Below are 27715 nucleotides of genomic sequence, written 5' to 3'. Positions count from 1 at the left end.
TTAGGACACTGGGCACACACAGCCAACCTTTAGAGCTCTGAAACCATTTTTGGTTGGTTCGTAAATCTGGTTCCATTTTCTTTTCTCCTGGAGCACACTCTCATACACTCTGCTTGCGTTCGGTGGTTAATTCTTGTGATTCTCACCCATCTTTGGACGGCTAAAGACCGTCCAAAATCTCCTTTCCTCCGCGTATGAAGCGGCAGGCGGTGGGATAGACAGGCGATAAGCGAACCGAAGCATTTGTGAAAAGGCGTTGTGTTTTTCTGCTGGCCAGAAGAAAAAAAAATGAAACCATCCCTATCGTAAACTGGCCCTTCCGATGGCAGGCAAACGGCAGAAATTAATCGTATTTGTGTGAATGAATTGTCCATGACCATGCAGCCGTGGATTCGGTCAGCTCGTTGGAGCTTGGGGAAGCTTATTTTTGTCCCTTATTCCCATACACCGCCCAACAACTGCTGACTGGACACCATTGGTGGAAAAACGGTCGGTAAAGAAAAAGTCCTTCGTCCCTCGTCTGCATACTCTGGCGATTATGGTACCAACAGACAGGGACGGTTCTTCGCAGTAGGATATGCCAGTGGGTAGAGCCAGGGTAAAACGACAGAAATGAAAATTTGAATCAGCTGCAAAGGGAAAAACGTTCATAACCTTAAATAAACAATAAACAAAATACTCTAAGGCTGGTCACCCGATAGCGAGCGAGAGACATATTACGATTCCGACACAGAGGGAAAAGCTTTTGCTCCAAATGGTTGCCAACTCAAACGCTCGCGCAGGCTGTTATGCAATCTCATATATGTCGCACGAATGTAGGGTAAAAGATGTTTGACTAACTTTTCCGCTCTTGTTGGTACCGTTTCCACACGAGAAAACACATCCTACTCGAAAGGCTTCCGGAATGGAGATCTGCCGTGAGGCTAGAGATCTAAAGGCACGACACGATGATGATGATGATGTTTTGTTTACGCTTCCTTTGCTGTACCTTCCCCCGGTAAGCTTTTTGCGGGTAAGACATGAAGCATCCAACGATGTCGAAATTGGAGGTTTTCTTTCTTTGGCGATTTTCCCCCTTAACATTGCGCCGAGAGTTGAGCTTACTGGGAATGTATCGAACCGAGATGCGGACAAAACTTGAGGACTAATCTACCGGTGTTGTGACAATCGGAGGAGGAAAGGCCGAGGTGTTGCCGACCATCATAAATCACTTCAATCGAGCGTGAGTTGTTTTGGTTGTACATTTTTGAAGGCTTGAGAAGCTTTCGGGTATTTTATTCTTCCTTTCACACTCAATCGGGACAGGGTTTGGGGTTGGAAGAATTGTTTGCGCCGGAGAGTTATGAGATATTCGTTCTCATAACGCTGGAACAAATAAATTAGCAAGAAATTACAATCATTTAAGCCCCTTTTTGAGTGCTTGGCTTTAAGGGTGTGCCCCATATTAATTGATGCAAAATGTGCAGTCTTCAATTAAGTACCATTTTAGCTTAAAGCGAGTGAAACCTTCCACATCAAGAAGAAGCCACCAGCAAGTAGTAAGTAATGCGTCCGTACTGTTTGTTTCGGCGATGGCTAGTAGACCAACCCGGAGCACACGCAGACACAATACCATGACAATTTCACCTATCTTCCGTTTGCAGCATGATTTAATATTTCATGCGGTGTCTGTTGGGTTGGAAAATAGTTCAACATCCGATCCTCACACACATACGTACACAAGCGTATACACCTGAACGACTCTGAGTGACTTTTTGAAACGAGGTGGCATCCATCGGTCCGTGATTGCTTGCCAGAGCTTCTAGCTTCCATCCCCCCAACACAAAACAACCCTCTTCACCCTTCATCCGCATTATTTGATTTGTGTATGTGTGTTTGTTCATCTGCGGGAAAAACTGAGAGACTTTTCCGGCAGATTTAACCTGAAACATGCACGTTACTTGCGTCGTTGTCGTCGGCCTGTCGTCGTGTGGATGCCGGTGGTGACCTTTCGCTTGGAATCTGGGTTGCGCTGCAAAGTGAACCTCTCGGTAAAAGGATTACAGTGAACAATAAAACATAAAGCACAATGCTTTTGGTGCTTGGGAAATATTAGCAAAAAAAAACTGTTCCGTGGTCGGCAATGATTTGAGTCAGAAAATTATGAATATTTGGGTATCCCGGCTTAGTGTCCCGTTGTCATCGTCAGTTCTCGGATACTTCTGTTCCATTTTCGATGGATAAGTAGGCTGTTGGTGTGTGTTTTTATGTGAGTCAACCGAGAATTGGGGAAAGCTTCCCTCCTTTTCTCAACTTTTTCGTATGCATGCAAGTGTTCCTCAAGGTTATCTACCGATTTTTCCTGGTGCGGGATAAATCCCGGGTAAGGATAATGATTGTAACTCCGGTTTGTGCTTTGCGAATGAATGACAGCACATTAGCGCGAGCTGCATAAGATCGGATGAAGATGAAACCCGAATGCGAAATAATTCATTAGAAGGAAGGAAATTTTATTGCCAAAGTTATTTTCTATTGTTCCCCAATGTACGTACGCACGGGCACGATGATAGAGTTCACCAGTTCCCATCACATCGGAAGGATAGCGAGGATGCCTGTCGGTTGTCGCTTTGTTAATTGCAAGATTTCAACAAAACCACGCTACTCCGCTCCGCCAGTTACATTCAGCATTCAAAATGGCACAGGAAGTGCGGCGGTGTCTTCTCGCTTTGATTAGAGATAATTTGCTAGTCGTAGGAAAGGAATTTGCTCACTTGTGGTTTACAAATCTTTTAATGGTGTGTCTACTTTCGCCCTCCCCGTCCCGGTGTAACTCCACCGTCTTGTTGTGGGTCGGGAAAATCGGGAAACGCAAAAGTTTCCTAAGGAAGCACTACTCCACTCCCACAGCAAAAGCTCTAAGCGAGTGTGCACGGATGTGCTCTGGTGTACCGAAAAACTCGTCTGGATCGTTAGCACGAAATTTGCTTGAAATCGGTACGGAACCACGGTTGAAGGTTGAATGACAACGGTATTGTCAAGCAAATCAGTTGCCACCGAATTCGAATACCGATTCGGCTGAACTCGAAAATCCGCTGTAATTACTTTATTATGCCCTAATACAATATTCATGCACCGAATCGAAGCCTTAATCCCTTCCCATTTCAACTGTGAAGCGGGAGAAATGAGTTTACTTTCGCGAAGGTTAGCAAAAGGGCTCTGAGAATATCGGCTATGGAGGTGTTTATAATCCGCTGCTACTCTTGTAACACCACGGTTGGGTGGATGGAGCTTCACATGGTAATGATGTTTCATTTGAAGCTGAAGAAATTATCAAGATTACCGCACATCTCTCCTACCATTCTTCATGCCCATTCACATCTCGCACGTGTTTCGATGAAGGGCAGGACAACACCAGATTGATGTGTGGAATGGAAGAAGAAAAAAGTCCGACAGAACTCTTGCAAACGATCTTTTCCTGGTGCGTGATTGTGCTTGCTTCATGTCGCTATGATCCGCGCTCAACCGAACAGCATCAAACAAATTTTTGGAGGACACTGAAAGGATTCGAAAGCAAACAAATCGTGAGAAATAAAAAACCCGACCACTACGACTTGTGAGGTGTGAGAACTGTCGCGCGGGGCCTTTACCTTCATGTTATGAATAACACGGCACAGCAGTTCTTGAAGGGATGTCTAACATCAATGAAGCAGCACAAGGAAGAGGGAGATGCCGCGGGTCAATGACGGGTAGTAGTAACGCGCATAAATATGCAAAGAAATATAAACCCGAAGCGGTACCCAAAGAAGCAGCAGCATCCCATTATATCGCCCGTACCGATGGGAGGACGATCAGAACTCGCAGACTAGCATAAGCACAGGCGACAAGCATACAAGTTCACCGGGGCTGACTGAGGAGAAAGAGAGCGAGGTATACATGTGTGTGTGGCGTGAGCATGAAAGGGATTTAAATTAATGGAAACAATCCATAATTGAGCGGAATTTCTACCCGTTTGTGAAACGCATTTATCCAATTCTTCGTCGGTCCGTCATGCGTCGAACGTTCCGGCGTTCTTTTATGCTGCTGCGAGCATACGTGTACAAGCGATCCGCATCTGGGCAGGGGTTAGGAGCGCATCCGGAGGTTTTCCGCCGTCGTCCACCTACACACGTTGACGAATGGACGGGCTAGCTTTACATACAGGAGAACACGCGGTCAAATGTGATGCGAGTGATGAATACGGGTCGAAGGATGAGTAGTAGCATCTTCTTTATGCGCTCCCTGCCTGCTACTGTTCAACGACCTCGGGACGGATGGTGGGTAGGTAGGCTGGGCCACATAATTATGTATTTATGCCGGCAGTGATTAAGGGTTTAACCGAGTGGACAAATCAGACGTATCGTTGGAAGTCCTGGAACAAAAAAAGGAAAAACGAGTGGTAAGGCTAGGGTTTGATAAATTGAAGGACAGATACAGTCAATTGTATGTTTACTTACGCACTGTCTTCCGGAGCAGTTCTCACCCGGGACGGTAGAATGTCCTTCTAAGGTGAGCCTTTTAAAGCAGAAAAGCACACAGAAAGAACTCAATGCTTGTTTGCTTGTGGGCTTAACATCCACTGTTACCACAATAATAGCGACGCGAACCACAGCAAGTATCTACCCCAAAACAATGCATCCAAAAAGCTGGTACTTGAGTTTTGGGATCAGCTCCATCGCCCGTTCGGGGTTTGTCATCTGCAGCAGGAATGGTAAAGGATTGTTTTGGCGTGATTTTGTTCCTTCTCACTGGCGAGTACAACACGCTGTTTCAATTTGACATGGTTTTTGCAGCCAAAATGGATCTGCTAGAAGAAAAAAAATCATGTTCATCTAGGGACCCACGTTAGGGCCGGATAGAACGGTGTAGAAAAAGGATCCGGAAAGGGACAAAGTTCAAGCGAGGGCACGTGGTGTGGCTGATGGGCAGAAATCGGGAACAAACGTGTTCGGTACTGTTTTATCGGTGTTGTTGATCCTTTTTGTCCCAGCGGCTGAGGAGACCGAGCGGCTGGACGACGGTGGCGTACGGGAATCTGAAGCATGGAATGAAATGCATGGAAGACATGCCGATAATCGCACCGTCTTCCTCTGCTGCACGCACACACTGGCAATCCATCTCATTTCCTTTCTCTCATGCTCACGCACACAACGTTGATGACGAGAGCAAGGATCACTAAACGTCCTTGTATGTATGTGTGTGGCGAAAGAGTCCTTTCCGTACGCTGGTGTGCGAGCATATTTTGTCCCTTTCCGCCTTAAGGCATTTCCATACGCACAGGATGCTGCTAGCAACGTGCTCTCTCACTCACGTTCGCAATACTCTCGCGCTGCTGCTTGGTACTGCGAAACGGCGTTCGTGCCCTTCGCTCTCTTTTCACACCGGATCTTGAACGCGTGTGGAGTGGTGCGCTGGATTTCGCTCTCTCATTTTGTCATCCAACTCGCTAGCGAACGGACGTGCCTGATCCGCGTGCTTCGCGCGACTATTCAAGTGTGCGCTGCTCCATTTTCGAAGTGTCTCGTTCGTTTTCTAACCACACAAAGTGTCAGGCCCGCTGTACGGAAATCGTGTCCGGAGCTTTAGTTTTAAAGCCTTTTACAGTGTGAAGAGCAAGTTTGCGTTTGATAGAGTTCAGTGTGTACATTACTTAATTACTTGCAAGCATGAAAAGAACGCTGTTTGAAGATATATTCCGAACACACATCATGTTTCCTGTTGCTTCGAGATGTGTGCCAACCCCTCTCCAACGTGCGCACGTGCATTTTGTTCGCCGACATTGCGTACCATCAACGTGCATCCTGTGTAAGTGCGTCACGAAACGGTAGTGTGCGTGTGTCTCTTTGTAATGCAAAAAAAAACACTACTCACAGTGCATTGTACGCGTCTGCGGTGCAAGTTTGCTAGACAAAAAAAAGGCCCTCAAAGAAGATATCCTTTTCCCTGGTGCTGGAACTACTTTTACTCCGCAAAGAGCACTACGATGCTTACGAAAGCAAAAGCCAACGCAAAAAAAAGGGGCTGACGGAAGCTGTTACCGGCTCGTGGTTTACTTGGATGGCCGGAAGAGGGCGCTCTTCTGCTGCTATGCATTTCAATCCTGTCTGGTCTGTGCTGTTGTGTGTCCGTTGGCAAAAAAAAAGGATGTGAGGATATTTTTTAACAACGTGTGTGTGCTAGAGAGGTATATGTGTGTGCGTCTACCGAAAGGGTATGGATTCGTGTTCCGATGGCAACAGAGCAGCAGCACGCATTGTCACAGGACGAGTCCAGGAAGAGCCGTCTCGGCCGTAAATGGTGATGGTGGTGTGGTAAAGTATACGGCGTTGCGAATTTTGGGAAGGATTTTTGTACCAAGCCTCCGTTGTCTTCGACATGTGACGCGATGATGACGACGACAACGACAACGATGATGATGATGCTGTTGCGCTCGCTTCAAGATGATGGCCCTCGACAGCAGCAGCTCCGGTTGTACGTCATCGCCATAATTTTTCGTAATTTCTTAGGATTGTTGTGCCATGGGGAGGGGGGGGGGGGTGGTGGTGTTTTTTTTCATATGCACTCGAATACGCGAATGACTTTTTTATGGGGTTGGTCCTATCTTTTCCCACCGAATTTCTCCACAGAAGGTTATGTGAAAATTTTTTATCGTTTCCATATGGAACACAATATGCAATGCTTCAACATTACTGCAGGCAGGCTATATGGGTGAATGTTGCTGCTCCATCCCGGGGTTCGCCTTATTGCAAGAGGGAACAGTTCCACTGACTCTTATTAGTTTCATAAAGTTGCTTTCGGTGGAATCGTGGCAAGTTAATTTATTTCGAAAATTGTGTTGGATTTTAAATTCTTCGAATGTTGAATTGACGTCGATGTTCATAGTAAAGCTTGATAAACACAATCAAATTTAAGCATGGCCGCCTAGATGGGAAATTCAAAGAATGAAGCTTTATACGTTGCCGGAAACAGTTCACGAACGGAAAAGACCTTTTGTAGATAAATAGTAATTTATTACACGAACTTACGCAAAGTAAAATAATTATAAATTGTATTAATCATCCGTTCGATCGTGTCTAGGTACCTGCAAATTCAATTACAAACCACACGCGCCTGAACTTCATTCCATGATTTCATCTTAAGTTTTGCAAGAATAAATACACGTGGATACGATAGGAGGATCCCTGACGAAGCTTGGACGCAGGCATGTTTGTGGCGCCTGCAAGAAAAGGGACTGTGTAATTGATTTAAATGCTTTACTCCGGGGAGTTTGGTCGGCGCACGCTATTTCGCCCTTGGCAAACTCCTAACGGGAATTGTGCACGGGATTTTCTCATCAAATCTCCCTCGTCCGGAATCGTCTTCCAGCAGTGCAAAGCCATCAGGATACGGGTCCGATTCTGACGTAAGGATGAGACACGTTGCTTATGTTGACGATTTATGGGATAAAGTTCAAACCACTCTAGTAACTGCCGTTACTCTCGCATACCACGGACGCATACACGAACGATACACACGCACATTAAAACGCACGGTTGTGGTGATATCGATGACTTTTACAACATCCTTCAATTATTTCTGGTCCCGTCCCTCTCTAAGCCCAACCCCTTCACTGGAGTTGGCTACCCTTTCCTGGTGGACAGTAGTTGGTTTGTAGACTTACTTTGCTGGGTAGCAAGGCGAACCCTCCCGCTGTGGTTCGAGACGGGGAAGAGACGCGTGCAGAGAATGTAATAAAAGAACGCCGTCCACTCACCACGCCCCGGTTTGCTACGCAGCGAAGAAAACCGATGCGAAAGCGAATTCGATACCGCAAACGACGATGGCATTGAGGTTATCAACATCCGCCTGCCGGAAGCGGAAATTAGTGTGCCATCGACCGCATGTTGCTCACGGTCAGCTGCGTTTCCGGTTCGCTTAAAGCCGCGCAAATAAATCCCGTGAACGGTCGTGTGCGCACGGCTGACGAAACTCCGGCACACTGGAGCACACTGGCCGCATACAAATTTGCCACCCTTTGAACCATTTTCCCGTGGAAAGAAGTGGAAAAGCATGGCACGCTGGCATAGCAACTATTATTTTCTCTTCCCTTATCCACACACTTGGTCACTTTTATTTCCCCCCGGAATCCTGTGGCGAATTCTCGGGATGTTCTCTCGACGCGTGGTAACAGATGACGGCCATTTTTTTTTTTTTTGCTGTTATTTGTGCCTCACCAAAGATACAGGAAATAGCAGCAAAACAAGATTTTTGCAACCAATTTGCCGAAACTGGGAAGCAAAAGGAACCGGAAATTCGATACTGTCAATAGATAAAGCTCGCCCAAAATGTGGAAAACTTGTAAGACGTTTGTTTCAGCACACTAACGATAAGAATAACGGTCAAAAGTGGGCTTAATTTTTCCGTTCAAGAACATCGTGAGGGTTATTAATTATGAAAATGAACCTTTACTTTTTTGTAGGTTAGGTCGCTGGACACATTTTTGCTTAAATAGAACCTTTCTCTCTTTTTCTCTTGGACAATTTTAGGTAGAACAATTTTCCACCAACCAAAAAAGGTCCTTAAATATTGCACGAAACCGACCATAATTACAGGCGAAAAATTACCGACGATGGCAAACATTCCCGTCTTCTATCTCGCCCGGGATGGCATTAGCTAGAATTATCTCAGAATCGTATCAGGGACCTTCAACGATGAACGGAAAACCGGGATCCAAGATTACGTGCTGATGGACGTCCGCGTGTGTTTGTGTGTGCGCATACACGAGAAAGCGCGGACGGCAGAGTTTACTTTGGAGCAGAGGCATCATCCCTTCTTGTAAGGGTGCCCGATCACACCGGTGTTTAAGGTTTACCGGGATGGCGTTTTTCATCCGTCTCCTGTCTGTTGGTGGTTTTTGGCGCGGTCCTGTTGACTCTAACTCCCATCATTCCGCCCCCCCCCCCCCCCCCCCCCCCCCCCCTAGGGGGCTATGGCCTTCCGGCGGTGTGCTGCGTATGCATGTGTTTGCCTCCGTCAAATATTTAATCAGTTGATTAGATAAAACATAAATAAATTGTTATGATGTTGTGTGGAAACACGCACACAGCGCGGCAAAATCACGCGGGGCGGCGCGAATGGCCGCGATGATAACGACCGAAGAACCACCGCTAAGCGCGCGACCCGTCGCAAATTGTGGAGTAGTTGTTGGTGAGAGTGTGGGGCCAGCTATCCCAAAACCGCAAAATATTTCTGCTCTCCTTGATCTTCTCGACAAAAATCGCACATTTTGTGGCGAGCGTTAAATGGCGCAAAAGTGCGTGTTGGCGGTTGTTGCCATTTGGCCGCGCGGTGTAAGCGTTTTTTTGTGTGTGTATGTGTGTTGTTGCTGTGGGAACATCTTTAAGAATCGTGCACACAAACATTGCCCCGTCGTTCGTTGCTTTTGCCCGATTCTTCCCTTCTCTAGTAAGTTCCAAAGCAGCTGCTCTAGATTTTCTTTCTTTAAAATTATGCCCAACTCCACAGTACTATACTTCCCCATTCCCCTGGACCAGAGTTTACCGGTTTTTGTTGGTTCATCGTTTTAAACCGCCGCCATACTAAGCCATACGCCATCCAGTATCGAGGTTAAATGGGGCCTGGGTTAGACACTGAGATTGTACGTTGATGGTGATGGCACGCTGGGAAGAAGGCGTGTGGCAACTTTTGGCGACGGTAGGGTGATTTCAGCTGTGAGATAACGCCGAAACGATGTGTGTTGTGTGTGCTCCCGGTATGCGTTCGGGGCACATCCCAGCCAGCTTCTTCACCCCAATACACACGCACGACCACGACGAGATCTCGCCCGGGGGAAAGGGCGCTTCACCTATGTAAATGTTTACGCCAAAGGCCAGAACACTACCCGCCTTGAGTTGAGGAGGGAGGGAATATTCGCGCTAAGAAAGAATATGGGGCAAGAACCCCACCGGAGGGGGAATACTGTGATCTGCGTTTCTTTTTCAAAGCGCTCCGGAATGCGCTGTTTACGCTATGTTCCTGCTTGAAATGGTGGAGTATCATGTGAAATAGGGGATGAAATGGGGGAGAGATAAGAGCTCGGAGTTGCGAGGGCACCACACAAGTGTTGTTCACTTTTTGATACTCTCCAAACGCGTTCCATTCATGAGGAGATGACGACTAGAGCGAGCGTTAAAAAACGCCTTAACGCACATCTCTGTCCCCAGACTCTGTTCCAGAGGGAGGTAAATGTGATGGTGATGGTAGGGTAGCATGTGGATTTGTCATTTTAATCCCATGAGTCGCCCCATGTGCACACTGTCCGCGTGCGTTGGAAGCGACGACCAGACCCAGAAACACCCAGAAAACGCGTTCGGTCAAGGCGCAGCGTCTGTTTCTAATTTTGTGCGATTATGGCGAAATCTCGTGTTATCAGGCTTGTTTGTATATGTACACACGCATGCACACATACATAAGCAGGCCTGTCTAACTAACCGCTGGCAATGTTTGTTTGCTTCCCTTCCGCGCATTCACCACGCCTCTGGGCAACGCTTTCCGAGGAGATTATTACTGTGCCTGCCAGGCGTAATCTGATCGTTCAACTATGTCGCTTCACTCCGCGGGTGTCTTTGTCCTGTCCGACCCACAAATGATCAAACCCCATTACACACACACACATGCACACGCGCTCTCTCTGTCTCCCCTCGAAAGTGGCAGCGTAAAGCCTAGGGGTCATCTAAAATCTAGAATCGTTTGTACTTGATCGTTGAACGCAGCAGCACCAGCAACATGTTTTTGGAGCATAATTTATGGCAGTGTCTCTGTTGCTGATGTTGCCATCGTGTTTCGGAACTCGCTCCGTCTGCCTCCCTTTTACACGCGGATAACGACGCGCCCGAAACACACTGTCCGATGGGAGCAGAACTTGACATGAAAAGCTCCCCAAGGGGTTCACGCTTCGTCCGCTGACATCGGCGTATCCAGCTGGGTCGGTACGAAACACTGTGCTTGAGCTTGGGAAGCGTATGCGTGTGATGCTGTCTCGTTCCTGTGGACGATCGAATGCAGTCCTTATTGTGTGTGTAAGTTTAACACAATGTCCCCCGGCGGCGGTAGGATTTCGGATGCAACTCTTTCGCAATTTCCCTTGTTCTTCTCCCGGATGCGCGCACCAGGCGTCTCCATTGGTCGCATTTTCGTCCGAATCGATTTACGTTGCCAACGTGCCAACGCGCAGATAACCCCAGGGAGGTGCGCAATTACAATGGTGCCCGTACATCCGCCCCGTGGACACCATTATCTATCGGTTTTGTTGTAAAATGAAGTTAAATTCACTCCACTCTCGGCGATTGTGGCGATTCCGCTTTGCTTGTTCATCCCCAAAACCCCTCCATCGAGCGAGAAACATCAGGATATGGGAATGAGTTTATGGCTTTTACCAATTTTCACCCGATAGTGTGGTGAAATAGGAAAATAAATGGAATGTTTTAAGCGCCGAATTGTGCGCTCTGATATGCGAACGCTAAACATCGGCCCTTCCGGTTTCATTTCCGGTTGATTTTTTTTTTTTTTGGCTGTGTTAGGAGGGGAGAAAGGGATGTTCCTAAAAATCATTGGGGGGACGATACTGATGTCCGACGACGGACCCACACGTTTGATCCCGGGTTCGGTAGTTGTCACGGGTGTAAAATGTATAGTGTGTGGTGGGGTGGAGTGTGCGCCCTCTAGGGAGAATAATAGCCCCATGTCCCTCCCACATTGCCACACTCTCACAAATCCCTCCGAGGGACCGGAAACGCGATTCGTTTGTAAACAACATGGCTTGGCCGGTGGCGTGTCGACAGGCAACGGTTTACAAATTGCCATCAATTTATGCTCATCGCTACTATCCTGCTTAGTGCAGTCATTGCTTCCGCCGCTTCCGACTTACTGTGAACCTCCGGCAGGTTGTGTGTCATATGAGCGTGTAAAATTCACAGCAAAAACCGCACCACATATGACTGGTTTTATTCACTTTTTTTTGTTATTGTCGCTCGCTTTACTCCATAATAATCTGTATCTCAAGTTTAAGCCCGGCTAGCATTGTGGGTAATGCTTCCAACATATGTCTAGCGAGTGAGAATGAAAGAAGTAAAATGGCCAAACACACACAAAAAATCTTCACCACTTGTGTGACTTACGTTAAAAGCATCTTTCGCATGGCTCCCAACACTTGGCGGCAATGGTTTGAGATCGCTCTCGTACAAGTGTTTCTGGTTGGCTGCAGGTCCGTAAAGACTCAATCCACTACAACGACAACGAACTACTTCGTTACTTCAATTTGGAGTCGGATAACGTACGGTAAGCGCGCGCGCGGGTAACCCCGCTCGGTTGTAACGTAACGTAACCCCGCTTAATGGGGTTACGTTACAAGGCCGAATGAATTTATCGCTGTCGAGGGAGCGAAGATCGGGAAAGGATCGATAAAGCAGGCAGGGTTCGTTGCGCCTTACATTTTGCAATCTTTTAGCATACACTGATTGTGCTTGGTGTGTGTGCTATTCATTTAAATGTCTTTTGTGTTAGTCGGTTCGAACTGTTAGCGATGAGTTTCCTCGTGCCGCGTGTCTCGCTAATCTGCCAAACGCTTTTTAAAGCATAATCTCCCCATAATCTTTTGCGCCCGGCTTGTTCACGCCGTTCCGATATCTTGGCTAGGAGGAAAAAAAACTAGAACGGCCCTACAGATATCTTTTATGTAGAGAAAGTGCTTCGCTTATTGTGTAATGGCACTCCAGACACCTCCTAATCGACGCAGAGCTTTCGAGACATAGCTGGGCAAGGCAAGCGGTGCCAGTGAGCGAGACACGAAAAGATACTTTTATCTATTACTTTCAGAACCGCCGGGCCGGGGTTTGAGACACACGAATACATCTCAATTAGCGAGCGTGCACACACACACACACAGCCTTATAACACACCCCCATCCACACGGTGTGGCCACATCGTTATCAGACGGCGACTCCGAAGGGAGAAACAACTTTTTCTTATCGCTTTACACCCACCCAACCACCCACCCCCTGGGTCCATGGTGGGCCGCGTGTGACAGTGCAAAACTGTTGCCACCCGTGCTGATTTTTTGGAACCGAGTTGGAGTCGCTGAAGAAGTGTTGGCTAGATGGTCGTCGTCGTCGTCGTCGTCGTGGATGGTGGAAACATGAACTTTCCATTTGGCTTTTTTTTTTTTGTTCGCCCTTTCCCGTGTGTTGTGCTCTCTCGGTTTGTCTTCATCTTGAGGCGTGAAAGTCATCATCAGTGCGCTGCTTAACAAGGTTTTGGTGCTGGATTTTCGTCCGTGAATCGTGCGCTTTGGGTGGTCGTTCGAAGACACGTTCTTCAGAGTATCGTAACAGGCTGCTTCACATCCTTCACACATCCGAAATCCCGTCAAATCACCCACCTCGCGAGCTATCGTCCGCAGCTTTTCGGCGTGGTCTCTCTGTGATTGACCAATTTTCCGCCTTCGAGCCTTCTTCGAGCCAGCGGCAGCAAACAACACCGCCTCCATGCGCACGCTGTGAAGGATCGATCGGTTGGAATGATTGCCCAATTCCCCCATCGCTTGTGTGTCGGGATTGTATTATCAATCAATCGCCATGTGTGTTGTTCCATCGAATCTGTCGGATTGCGTCGATGTTTTTTTTCCTTTGTCTTTCTTTATTCCGCGAATTGTTTTGTGAGGGTGTTGTGTACAATGCAATGATTTTAAATTAATTTTCTCGTGTTGTATCTATTACGTTTGTGTTTTTCATTCCCTATTTCTATTCCCATTTACAGGAACGCTTGGAAAATCGACTTGAGCTGCAGCCGGGGATTTATTGCACGATCACGAAGGATGACGTTGAAATATTTCGACGTTCGGTATTTGTGTTCAATTGGCTGAAGATAACTTGATTTAATTGAACGAAACGAAACGTGTTGTGAGCTAGCAAATAATTGATTTATTTATATGTTTTTTTTTATTTTAAACTCGCGTGGACTTTCCAGTAAGATAAGTTTAATGTTTTAATACTTTCAATTGAAGCACTGTGTGACCATCGTCCAAACGTGCTAGATCACTCTCGTAGCAATGATTAAAATATTACTTCCCAGAACTAAAAACCAAATCAATTCCCTTAGCCACATCCGAGCGGGTTTCCGCCTCTGTGGCTCATATCGTTTGAATGATTCATCTCAAGTGAACTAGCTTTTCTTCGACGGAATAACTGTGGCGCGAGAATTGTGTAATTGTGGACGAACCAATCGTAGACTGTTTACCGGAAGTGACTCAACGCTCGAATAATCTAATTTCAACAGTTATGTGCTCTTAGGATTTTTTTTTGCTGTGTATATAATCGAAGCGGTGTGTTTCCTGATAATGAATAGCTCAGCAGCAGAAGTCACAGTCCCTCATCCATAGCTATCCCGTATTTTTCCTGTATTTTTGTTCCACTTTAAACATGTTTAATTAAGGCTAAGAAAAAAAAGCATCAAATCCAAATTCCGTCCGTTAATATTTCCCAACTTCCACAATCCGGTGTCAGTGATTTTTACCCGCCGTTGAATTCTAATGGAGAAGACACGCGGAGAAGAAGCTGAACATCTCCAGTAATATATTTGGTTCCTCGTAGCATCTAACACCCTTTTCCCATCGTAGTGTGTGTACCTTGTGTGTAGTGTGTAATGTGTAGTGTCCACCAAAAAAAAAAAGCTCATCCGTTCCTTACGTTCCTTTCAACATCAACATCGCTATCGTTGCTGCCGTGCAGTGTAACAGCTGCCGGTTCGCTGCTAAATGCGTCACCCACCAACACCACCAACCCAACAATCTCTCTCTACCACCTTCCTGCTGCGTCCCAACCCTGCTAAACGCTGCCTACCATACCGGTGTGTTGGTTGGTCAATCGGTTTTCATTTATCGGAAATGCACCGGTGCACTCGAACCCTTATCATTCTTTCGCCCCGTGTGCTTTCTAACAACTGGACGGAGAACTGATAAGGGCCCGGGTCACCTTTACCCACCGTGGGATAATCGTAGCGTGGCGAGAACGAGACCCTTCTTTGTTGCGACCGGTACCGGTGAATAAGAAAAGATATGGCAAAATAAAAACTAAAAAGCATATGCAATTCTCTATCCTGAAACAAGATCTCTTCAAGGGGCAAGTGAGCAAGATCGTGTTATTTTACGTGTTAATGTGTTTAGTGTTATTTTATCGTTTATTTTACCCCTTTTTTTTTTGTTGTGAAATAATTCCATGCTGGTGCGTGACATAAAAATGGTTTGATTCGTTAGGCTGATAAGATATGCGGAGTCGCACAGTGAGCGAACGCGTGCTAGCTTGTGTGTTACCGTGTAAAGTTATGTCAGTGAGACCTATACGGATTTTATTTCAAAATTTAATGTTGCTTAGAGCGCGTTCGCGAAAAGAAAACTTTTGTCTTGATCGTATGTATCTTATTCTTATTTGATTATTTGTGGATCATTCTAACCTGTAATAAATATTGACTTTAAAATTTACAATGAAAAGTTAAAATTAATAAAAGCGGGAACTTGAATTGCGCTTCTTTTATACAGTTCAATAAAACATTATGCTAAAAATATATGCTCAACTAAGAAAGAGCAGTACGGTGGTAGATCAAACATCGGATCCTAGTCGAAGAGTATAGGACTGTCGGTGTAATAGGACATTAATTTGCCGGCATGTTTTGCAGGTTGTTTCTCAACACTAGAACTACCGGAGCATTTATTTGTCTCCATACCTTTCAACTAAAATTATGTTTAAGGCTAAACACAACGATGAGAGTGTTAAAAACGCCGTAGAATTTTTAGATGTCGTCCAGGTATCGTTTTCTTACTAGGAGCTGACCTACTCCAGGGGATCCTGCTCTGCAACTACGTTTCTATCTTAACTTGTTTACTTTATTTCCTTCTCACAGACAGGGTGTTGGGAACCCCTCAAAAGTATGAGGCAGTGTTGAAACATGACTATTATACACGCATTCTGAATCATTTCTTTGAATTAAAAAAAGGAGCATCGAGTATGGATGTTGAGCTACTCCATTGGCAGCCATTTTGAATAATGCTTTGGTTAACGATGAACAGCGTAAATATGTATAGCGAATAGACGCGCTTGCGATATAATGTTGATTCAATATTAAATTAAAAATATAAAATTTTAATTTGCCTTTTATTTACCTTATCCCAGGAATGTCGCTTATCATTTAACAATTGCCGTGGATTAAATTATAATTATAATTCTTTGACGTTCTGAATGTTAGATTAATGGGTGATGATTACTTACTAAGCAATAATCGAACATATGATTTATTGTTACTTATTAAACCAAGTTAAGTTAACATATTTTAAAATATTAGACATATCTTGAAAATTGACAATACGGCGTACAGCCGTCATACTAAATTAAATATTATCTTGAAAATTGTTTAAATAAAAGCCAGAGTAGTCAAAATTCAGTTTGAATGGTCGTGGTAGAGACACAAACGTCATCATATCAAATAGATAGTTCTAGTGTTCACCAAAAAAAAAAAAAAAAAATCAACGCTTGTTACTTTATTTAGATTGTCTGTTCGCCTGTCAAATAACAAAAGCAAAATATTCAAATATTATCTCGCACTAATTCAACGCTCAGACGATCACACCGAACTACACCAACGATAAGGGGAGCTGGCTGTTAAGTGGGCAAGCAACCCTATCAGGTCTATCGTCCCAATCGTTTAAACAGACCACAGCCTCGAATGTTCACTTCTGCTTGTTGCTTCACCAGGCGCACACCATAACCAATGAAATACTTTGTCATCATGGCGCGGTTATGTTTCTGGTTTATAGTTTATGCTTCTAGAGGCTGCTCTTGGCTAGCAATACCCTCTTAAACGAACCGAGGGACACGTCTCACTCAACGGCCAACCGTTGCCTCATCGAGTGCCAACACAGCAAAACAAAAAAAATAAGGAGAGAAGTAAAACCCGCAGTATTTTGGAAATTCAATCGAAGCTGCAGTTGCGACAATTTTAACGAGTTTCCCAACCAATCTGTGCCCCAATTCTCGGATGATGGACAACAGAACAGCAAGTGGGAGCAACCGGGTTTGACTGTTTCGATTGACGAAATGTATTCGCGATTGAGCGAATTATTATGATACAAAATGTTAATGTACTCTCGCGCATTCCCACCTACCCGCCCGACCCAACCCAACCACCGATGTTGGTGAGAACCATGGTGAAAATGCAGATCGGTTCAATTATGCTGCTGCTGCTGCTGCTGCTGCTGCTGTTGCTACTTTATGCGGCACTGATGTGCGCGTGGTATCGAGCGGACCGATGACGACAGGTATGGATATGGAATTAAAAATCCGAAGCACTTCTCCGCAATGCACTTAATTGATTTTATCTGCAGATTATCATTTCATATCCACCTTTTTTTCCACTCTCCCACAATATAGGTGGAAATATTTTATCCTCTCCAAGCCACCACAGGGCACCAACAACTCTCTTCCCCGTCTTCACGGTTTTCGGTGTGTCAGTTTGTTGTGTTGTGTGTTGATTGAAATTGATCATAATTTCTGTGGTGCCACAGGGCCGTCGGAACTCTTCAAAGTGCGGAGTGATGCGTACCGTTTTGGGGTGGAATTTGGCATGGTGGACACAGACCGCGCGTGCTGAAGTACATTATTTTTACTGTCACGGGCAAATTGTTTAACATACTTTCGAATCAGTAGCCGTTTTTCGCGCTGTGCCGCCTTCAGTTTCGGTTCATTTAATTTGACAAATTCCACTGCTCGCACTGGCACGGTTGAGTGGCAGTTAATTAGGTAAATACGCACAAACACACCAAACACACCCGTTCTTTGGAACACAGGCGCACGCAGGTAAAGGGAAGGATACTCCATGGTTTGACGTGCCATTTCCCGCTTGTGCGTATAGGGATGCTGTGTGCCAAGTGGTTGAGAAATTATCGCTATTTGAATAAATCATTTCCGATTCAACCATGCTAATTTATTAACTTCATTCTGCTACTTACACTCGAGGACATTCGAGGTACTTAAAAATGGAGGAAAAAAGGACAACTTCCGTCGAAAGCGTTGGGAATATTTCAAACCAAGTAGACAAACTGCAAAACTAGTTCAAATACAATATTTGTTTCCGTTTTAAGTATCTTAAAGCTAGATAAATGTTAACGTTTCCGCTGTGTAGTTTTATGCCTTAATCTATATGACAAGAATCTACCTGGCGGGTAACGGGAGAAACGGCGTGAAAAAGGATCAATATCGATAGAATCTACCTGGCATGATGAAAAGACAGCTGAAGCATGACACGAACAATACACGAAATCCAAACTGATTGATACGGTTGTAACACTACAAAAAATGTTACAACTATTGACAGCTGAGAACAAGGAGCATAGGTTTGTCATACGTTGTCCCAAAAATGCTGCAGTTTTTTTGAACGCACCTCAAAAACCCTGACGGGATCTCGCTATGATGCAATACCGGCAGCTGTCTATTAGCCGTAAAAAGACCCAGCAGGCGGCAAGCACGCGTCTGCCGGTTGACATCTGCGAAGGAACACACAATGTTCAATTGCTGGATGGTCGTGTGTGGGCAGCTGGGATGGTCTGTCTTGTACCCTAGTACCAACCGCGATCGAATCCGTCAAAACCTCCAGTATCGAGCTCTTCGTGTCCTTTTTCGCAGCCATTTCTGTGCACCACTCAGACGGACGTAATTTTCTAGTCCCGCACAACTCGACACCCACCTGGAAGAAGCGGAATGATAAAAAGGAGAAAGGAGCAAAAGGATGTGTTGGGTCATTGCACTTCTGGAACTGGCGTAGCAGATGTGATTTTACCAGCCAGCCGCATTTGCTCTGGCAGTGATTCATCTCGTTCTACCGACCACAAGCACTGGCAGGAAGATATGCAGAGAGTTAGTTTTTGGGGTATAAAAGTTTAGTTGGAGGTATTCGGTATTAAACATTGAAAGCAAGGAGGGATATAAGTGAAAGCTACGGAGTGTTTTATCAATGTCTCTTTGGAGAATTTATGATTTATGGTCACGCACACACACACACACACACACCGTCCAGTCGCTGGAGAGGAGAATGGGTGCGCTTAACTGTGCAGGAAATTTGCCGGGTATTTGACTGCTTCTTGCCGCTGCAGCTAGAAAGCTAACGTGAAGGAAAAAGACATTTATTACACTCAAATTCATCCTCCCGGAATTTGCAGTTGCCTGCTCGGTTGCGGTAAACGGCTGACGTTCGGTTACTACGGCACAAGATCTCTTCATTGCTTCTACGGTACGATGCCATTCTTGGGAGCTTTTCTTCGCGTGATGCAAGTTTTTCTTGCCCCTCCTCCACTGCAGTGTCGTACGCTTTTGCAGGGCGGTTATGGTGATATGTTTTCACATGCCACGCTTATGTGTGGAGCTCTATCCGTCCAACAAAAAAAAAACCTATTCGAATCTTACACGCATAAACTCTAGCCGAATGTACTTCTTGTGAATGTGTGCTTCGTGTAATAAAAGCGTACTCAACCGCCCGATGCCTCGCAGAAAAAGCAACCCGAATGCACTCTGCTGTGATAAAAAGGGGGCACGCGAGAGAGAAGAGACGTTGGTCGGTGACGGTAAATCCGTTCCGATTCACAACGCCGGATGATTTTGATGCAATCCGTCTTGGGGCGGGTTTCGCGAGGATCGACGAAGGTCCTTCGGATGGGAGAGTGGGCGAGTATTACGAGCGCGCGTTATTATAGTGTAACAGTCAAGTGGAGACCGCGAGATCGCTATTTTTCTCTTGCCATTCCTATTGCTGCGGAAGATGCCAAGGCAAGCCCAGCACACCGTGTACGATTGTCTGCCGCACAGTACATTCTATTCGGGAGAACACACACAAACACACACACACATATCCGGAAATGCAAGGAAGTGGAAGTTTTTGGTTGGTGGTTGCTGCACAGCAAGATAAACGTTGCCGAGTCTCGCAAACCTAACGGATTACCCGACCGGAACTTCTTCGCGTTTGTATCGGTGTGCCTCCGCTGTGGGAAGGATGAAAAGTTTCCATCAGCTTTACGGCCGAAAAGTTGGGCCAGGAAATGTAGTACCAGCATCAGAAGTTTATCCCATGAGAGACAGGAGGAGCTCAATGCTTCTTCCAATGTTGTAAAATTAGAAATAGAGTATTTAAAGTAGTTTATAGATTTTACGAACAAAAAAGGCTAGAATTCTCTCTTCAATTCACCTTAGTAATGGGCAGAAAACACGAGACGACGCGTTGCAGGTGGAGTACTAGTACCGTCGTGCATCACGGGAACAATGCAACGGATCCGACCCGGATGCTTCTAAGTACGACGGGCCAACTCCCTCGCAGAAGTGGCTGCTGTCTTTGCAGTTGTGTTGCACAGGGCCAAAGGGATGGTAGGATGATAAAATTTATCATCAACGAAATATGCAGCATTCGCAACTTATTACTTCTTCTTGGCCGAACGCTGGAATGCAACCTGCTCAGCGAACCTTGGCACTCACAAGCTGCACCAGGAAAGTGCAGGAGGCGGACGGAATGGCTACAATTTTGCCGAATGGCGATGACGGTAAGGAATGATGGTTCTGGATGGGATGTTTCTCGTGGCCAAATTCGAACCGTCTCTTCTCGTGGTTGTGGGTTAACCCTTTTGTGTCGGTTTTTTGAAGTTTATTTGAGTGAAGCTGTAGGGATCTTTGGTTTGTTTGTGTGTGAGAGACAGAGAGAGCGAGAGAGAGAGAGAGAGAGAGAGAGAGAGCGTTGTTGAAGTAGAAGGTTCCAATTCTGTGCTGGTTGAATTGGAATGTTGGCAGCGGAAGATATGCAGTAAGTTCGGACATAGGAGAATCGTCCGGTATTGATTGGAATGAACCGAACCCGCGCGGTAAGGATGCTTGGAGTGTTTGGAACCACTATCGGTGGAATTTTTCGAGGTTAGTTATCGATTGGGTAGCACATCATCATCTTCTATGCACACTGTCTATCAACGATTGATACCCGCGCTATAGAAGAAACTTTGACGGGAATAGTCCTTGTAAGGGAAAGCGTATAAGTGAGATGATTGATGTTCTATCGGCTAGAATTGTTTAGATGCATAAAGCCCAAGTAACTGTGAAGAAGAAATAACTACAAAACTCCATCGAACATTCTCAAATGCTAATTAAACGCCACCCCAATCATTACCATCATTGGCCTCTAGAGACACCCTTTGAATGCTTTCGTCTGAGCATTGTTTTTACGTCGTCTATTGATTTAGGCTTTTTTGCTTCTCTAGCACGTTACTTCAACCAAACATTCCACAAATAATCGCTTACATTCAACAGGCAGTACGCCTGTAGAATAGAACAGATGATGCACAACGAATCCTCCGAACCACCATCATGCTTTGGCGAAGAAATTAAAACGTCCCGTCGAAATCTCTCTAGCTCTGGCTGAAATTATCCCCTTCGATGGGAATTACAACAATAGTTGCTGCGAACCGGCAGCAATGTTGTAATACGTCAGTTGGCTACAGTCAACCGCCATCTCGTACCTTGGTTAGCCCACCACAAAGTCCTTCCCAAATGTCTGGCCCAATTGGAGAAATTTATTCTTTCTTTTATTTCCAGATAATTTTATGGTTCCTGCTAGGGTTTTGGCTTCCAGTGGGCGATCTACCATTGTCCGATAGACTGTCCTGACAAAATGCAAAGTACTGGTGTGCTGGGTTTTCCATTTCCGGCCTCCTGGCTGAAGCTGCTGTTCGTACCAGATTGTTCCGCGCGTTATCCTTTGCATCGCTTTCGCATTATGCATTGTGTTCGGGAAAGTGTTCCGGGTGAACGGGAGAGAAGGAAGGAACGCGAAACGTTGAAAATACAAGGATACACAAAACCTCACCACGGAGATGAGTGTGGAGAAAACAAAGCAGCAAACAAAACCATTCGGAAAATCCTCCGGACGATGAGGGACACAAACAAGAGTTCTCCCTCTGTGTGAAGGGCCGCCCTTTTTTTACCCCCAAAGGGGATAAGTTTTTAATTTCCGATATTTCCACTGTGGTGTCTTTTGTTTTTGTGGACGAGTCCTCTGGACAAGCGTAGTTGGTGACAAATGAACGTTTTGCGCGTTGTGCGTGTCTTGATTGTCTAGATGTAAAGCTATGGTTCCTGTCGCAAAAATGAGACACAAGAATGTAAAATAATGTATTTTATATGGAGAGAAAATCCTAAAAGCCCCCCCCCCCCCCCCCCCCCCCCTTTATGCTCTCGCTACCTGTTGACTGACAGAACGTTCTTCAGAATGCAATTTTGTGCCTCATCATGCACAAAGCGTTCATTTCAATGTAATGTGCAGGCAAGCGCAGAAAAAAAATGCCTGACGCAAACGAGTGCAACGAGTCAACAAGCAACTTCAACCCCCCCCTTAACGAAAAATGCCACGACGAGTTTTCCACGGAATTCCAACTCAATCTTTCTCTTTCTCCCTGGGCCGAGGTACCCATCATCATCCTAGGATGTAGAGTGTGTAGGGTGAGCGCATTGATAAATCACGGGCCCCTTTTCTTCCGGTACCGGGTTACCTTGGTACGTGCGCGCACCGACACCACAGAACCACGGTGACGGCACGTCCGCACAAATCTCTGTATAAATCCGGGTAGTGTTGCGAATTTTCTCTGATTATTATCATGATTATTCGCATTTCACGGTGAGTTTGTGCACACACACACACCCACCGGCCATGGGGATGGAAAAAGTTTCATCTAGCGCCCTGCTGGGTCGGGGCAACAAAAAAAGCAACTGTTCCAATGGATGGGGGGGGGGGGGGAAAGCACCGAGAGCGAGATTTTCTTTCGGCTTTTGTATGCTCATTCCGAAACTCTATTTATTCATTCGCCTGTTTGTTGCGCGCTGATTGTGGTTTTATGCTGCATTGTTTTTGCGTTTCAATGACTCCGGGTCCATCGTTTTCTCTGTTCCGTTTGTTTTTTGTACGCCTTTTTTTTTTATTTTCCGTCCTATTTTCCTATTTTTTACGCCGCTATATCCAGTTTGTAGTGCGGATTACTGCTAGCTGAGCTTTCCCGTTTTGCGCACAGTTTCATTGTGCTCATCTCTCAATCAATTCTGGGCGACCACGTTTCATAAAGCATCAAATGATGGCTTCTGGTAGGGGGAACAGCAGCAGGGCGGACCCTCACTATTTTTCTGGTTCACTGGTAGATTAAAGTAAGTTTGTGCTTTTGGGACAGGATGAATATGTCTCTTAATATTCTCTCCTATAATGTAGTGTTTTGACGGGGCATAAAATATATTTTCCGCTTCATTAACAGTAAAGTAATGGAGAAAGTTAAAGTTAAACTAAAACTACACACACTTTGTATTCCAAAAACACACAACTCGAAACGGAAAGCAATGTTATCCGGCCCCGCACCCGACCACAAAAAAACGAAAACCCCGCCATTGTGCTTCCCTCAATCACACCAGCCAAGAGAAGTAGTCAGCAGTACATGCCGTAAATTATAATGATCCTGATGGCTGGATTTCGATGGACGTGGGATTTTGCTGTTTGCTTGCGCCGCGTGTGGCACTCAAAGAAAAGCGCCCGGAACGATCGGAAACACGTACCTTCAACGGTACGAACGTCGAACGCTTCGAACGATGGAATGAATCTTGCATGATGCCCTTACCCGTGCATCCTTGGCAGCGGGTCTTGCGAAAGCGTGCAAATTTCCCCGAGGAAATTAAAGGGAAAATCTACGCTGATTGTTTTTCCTCCCGTGATTCCTCAACAACCCCCCCCCTCCCTCTTGCCGCAGGGTTGTTTACCTCCCTTGTTTTGTTCCGAAGCATTCGACAGTGGCACACCCATCAGCATTCCCTGTACCGGCAGGAGGCATCCTTTCGAATCCTTTCGGCAAATGATTAAAGACGGGGCTGGTTGGCACAGCTCGTGCTCATGGTCTGGTCACCCTGGTCGAAGCAGGTGGCGTGGTGTATGGGTACCTTGCACCGTACCCAGCTCCCATATGCCCTGGGATGAATATGATTTATGTGCAGCACTGACTGTCATCGACAGCTGGTGGCAAACGATTTCATCAATCGAGGCATCTCGTCGTATGTGTCACATCGTGTGACACCCCGGGAAGGAATATCTAGCCAGGACATGTGTGTGGCATACACACACACACACACACCAGTTAACGAACGAAACGACGGACGGGGAGAGCTTTATCATCTTCATTTCAGAGCTGTTGCAACGATGGATGGCAGGCGATGGTCGTTGTATGATGTCGCTTGGAATTTAAGGAAATTCGAAAAGACACTCACTCGACACCGGGGCGTGAAAAGAGTCACGAGACTGATTGATAGAACGCTTCGGTACGGTTTGCATAGTTAGAGGCAGCATAGTGAGTTAGAGCGCTGAAAGTTTGTTGCCCGATCAAAACGTCCATCAGGTTCCAGGCAGGAGCCTCGCCTAATGACAGTTGATGGGTCAGTTGCATGTCCGAGTTGGATGTGAGATTGATGAAATAGACTGTCTGTAGATGTTTGAATTGTATTTTATTTTAAAAGGTTCTCTCTTTTGTCTCTTTGCCGTTCTGCTTCACAGATCACCAGACGTCTAAAACATCCCACTGCTTCCAAAGAACACGAACAACTCAACACACCCCAGCGGACTACAATTTAGCTAAATGTTTCTCTCTCTTATTTTAAAATGATCCTATTTAAAGCTTCACTAACTTAATGTTTCTTTTTACGTTCCACCTTACTACCACCTTCCTGGTAAAGGTACCCGATCCTTCCTGATTTTTCTTTTCTCTGCGTGACACCGGTTCCAACCAACGACGACCAGCGCAGTCGTCGCAGCAGCGAGCAATTCCATCAATATTATGACAGAGCGCACCGCGGCGACGGTTGAATGTTTAGATAACACACTGGACGGTCTGAACGAGCAGCAGGAGCAGCAGCAGCAGCAGCAGCAAGAGCCGCAGCCACAGGAACAGGAAGAACAACAGGAGCATCCGCAGCAGCAACAGCCCCAACACGTGGAGACGGGAACGGTCGGTGTACGTATCGAGGTAACGAGTGCGCCATCGGCAGGTTCCGTCGAGCTAGTCGCCATCACCGGTAAGGAGTCCGAGCAGCCAACGTCAAAGTCTCGGGACGAACATCATCAACAGCCGGCCGTCGCAATGTCGCAAAGCACAAAGCAGGTGTCGAAAGCGGACAAAAACCTCCCGGAGCGTGGATCATGGGGTTCAAAGTTGGACTTTATCCTGTCGGTCGTCGGGTTGGCGATCGGGTTGGGCAATGTGTGGCGCTTCCCGTACCTGTGCTACAAGAATGGTGGTGGCGCGTTTTTGATACCGTACTTTGTCACACTCTTTCTGGCCGGCATACCGATGTTCTTCATGGAGTTGGCACTCGGACAGATGCTGACGATCGGTGGGCTGGGTGTGTTTAAGATTGCGCCCATTTTTAAAGGTAGGAGGTGTGATTTTTGTTGATGAATTTGCATATAGTCATTTATTGGACCTTTTTGTTTTGCTTTGATAAACTCTAAGGTATTGGATATGCAGCGGCAGTGATGTCCTGTTGGATGAACGTGTACTACATTGTCATCCTAGCGTGGGCCATATTCTACTTCTTCATGTCGTTGCGAGCAGGTAGGGATAGTAGTAATCCTTGTTAGTTTGTCAGTCCATCTCATGTGCATTACAATTCATTCGAGCAGATGTACCTTGGCGAACGTGTGACAATGCGTGGAACTCGATCAACTGCGTCAATCCGTACGATCGCAAGGACCTGCTGTGCTGGGAAACGCTCGGCGTGAACGGTACGCTCACCAAGATTTGCTCGCTTAACTCGAACAATGTGTCCATGAGCGATTTGGCCGATCCGGTGAAGGAGTTTTGGGAGTAAGTTCGGATCTTTCGTCAAAAATGCTTCCTTCTTGCTAATAAACGATCATTCGGGGCTTTCGTTCGGTATGACGTGTAGACGCCGAACACTGATGATCTCGAGCGGCATTGATCAGGTCGGATCGATTCGCTGGGAGCTGGCCGGAACGCTGCTGCTGGTGTGGATCTTGTGCTACTTCTGTATCTGGAAGGGTGTCAAGTGGACTGGCAAGGTCGTGTACTTTACTGCCCTGTTTCCGTACTTCCTGCTAACCATCCTGCTGATCCGTGGCATCACACTTCCCGGTGCGTTTGAAGGCATCAAGTTCTACGTCAGTCCCAATTTATCGAAGCTTGCCGAATCGGAGGTACGTAACTGTTGAGGTGCATGACGTAACAGCTTGGCATTTTCCAGCAATTCATATCTTATGCTCGCAGGTATGGATTGATGCAGTCACACAGATCTTCTTCTCGTACGGTCTCGGTCTCGGAACATTGGTCGCACTCGGCAGTTACAACAAATTTAACAACAATGTGTACAAGTACGTCACATACAAACAACCTTCATTAAGCGTTTCTATTAGTCCCGCATGTTTTAATCGATTTTGATTCAATGTTCAACACAACAGAGATGCCCTGATTGTGTGTACCGTCAACTCGAGTACCAGCATGTTTGCCGGGTTTGTGATCTTCTCCGTCGTCGGATTCATGGCACACGAACAACAGCGTCCAGTGGCCGAAGTGGCCGCGTCCGGGCCAGGTCTAGCGTTCTTGGCCTACCCATCGGCCGTCCTACAGCTACCGGGTGCACCGCTCTGGTCGTGCTTGTTCTTCTTCATGCTGCTGCTGATCGGTCTCGACTCACAGTTCTGCACGATGGAAGGCTTCATTACGGCGGTGATTGACGAGTGGCCACATCTGCTGCGCAAGCGTAAGGAAATTTTCATCGCTATCGTGTGTATGATCAGCTATCTGGTTGGTTTAACCTGTATTACGGAGGTACATTAAGCACTTGAGAAAGTCTAAGTGAATCGAAAGTTGACGTCATGATGATTTTCTGATTTCCCCTAGGGCGGTATGTATGTGTTCCAAATTCTTGACTCGTACGCGGTGAGTGGCTTCTGTCTGCTGTTCCTGATGTTCTTCGAGTGTGTGTCGATCTCGTGGGCTTACGGTGTGGACCGTTTCTACGACGGCATCAAGGACATGATCGGCTACTATCCACTGTCGTGGTGGAAGTTCTGTTGGGTCATCACTACTCCTGCCATCTGTGTCGTAAGTATTCGGTAGCCTGGTGGTGCAGGTAGTATACATGTCGTTGTAACGCCTTGTCTTGAGTATGAGTGAATGAGGAACGAGTGAGTGAGAATTTACAGGTATCCATCCGGGAAACTTCGACGAACGATGAAAGGTAAATGATGGGGACTTCAAATGGGGAAAGGTATTATCATTTCTTTTACAGATTGCTATTGGAAGGACTGGAGGATAGAGCTTAAAGGAATTGATGTCTAGATATCTATCTGGAATCAATATGATGTAGAAATTTCTTAGTTTTAAATAAATTCTTATAACGATTTTATTAACCAAATTGTTTTGAGTATGCAACGCAACAACCAGTCCGAAATTCCTTCGCAATTCTCCGTTCATCCGCTTCTAAAGAGTATCCTTGCGTACCACAAATGATCCGCTTAAAAGGGAAGTTTGCTTTTATCAGTCTTATCTAATGAAGACTGTCGTTTCTAACTCTCAAACAGATCAGGACTTCTTCTGAAGTCACATCCA

The 27715-nt window shown here is 46.0% G+C and overlaps 1 protein-coding gene across 2 annotated transcripts in view; it reads left to right on the top strand.

Moving 5' to 3' along the window:
- The window catches only part of LOC126564351 (sodium- and chloride-dependent GABA transporter 1-like), a 37869-nt gene extending 10646 nt beyond the window's left edge, over positions 1–27223 (top strand). The window contains exons 2-8 of one of the 2 annotated variants that reach the window (XM_050221372.1): positions 25214–25517; positions 25598–25699; positions 25768–25951; positions 26034–26301; positions 26372–26475; positions 26563–26932; positions 27005–27223. In XM_050221372.1, coding sequence (XP_050077329.1) covers positions 25226–25517; positions 25598–25699; positions 25768–25951; positions 26034–26301; positions 26372–26475; positions 26563–26932; positions 27005–27223 — 1539 coding nt within the window. In that variant the 5' untranslated portion in view covers positions 25214–25225. Of the gene's footprint in view, positions 1–24867; positions 25518–25597; positions 25700–25767; positions 25952–26033; positions 26302–26371; positions 26476–26562; positions 26933–27004 lie in introns of those variants that run through there. The other variant, XM_050221371.1, reaches the window with a different exon arrangement.
- Positions 27224–27715: the final 492 nt, after the last annotated feature.

Source organism: Anopheles maculipalpis, chromosome 3RL (genome assembly GCF_943734695.1).
Source record: "Anopheles maculipalpis chromosome 3RL, idAnoMacuDA_375_x, whole genome shotgun sequence".
Taxonomy (NCBI): Eukaryota; Metazoa; Arthropoda; class Insecta; order Diptera; family Culicidae; genus Anopheles; species Anopheles maculipalpis.
This window is presented reverse-complemented; position numbering and strand designations above follow the sequence as displayed.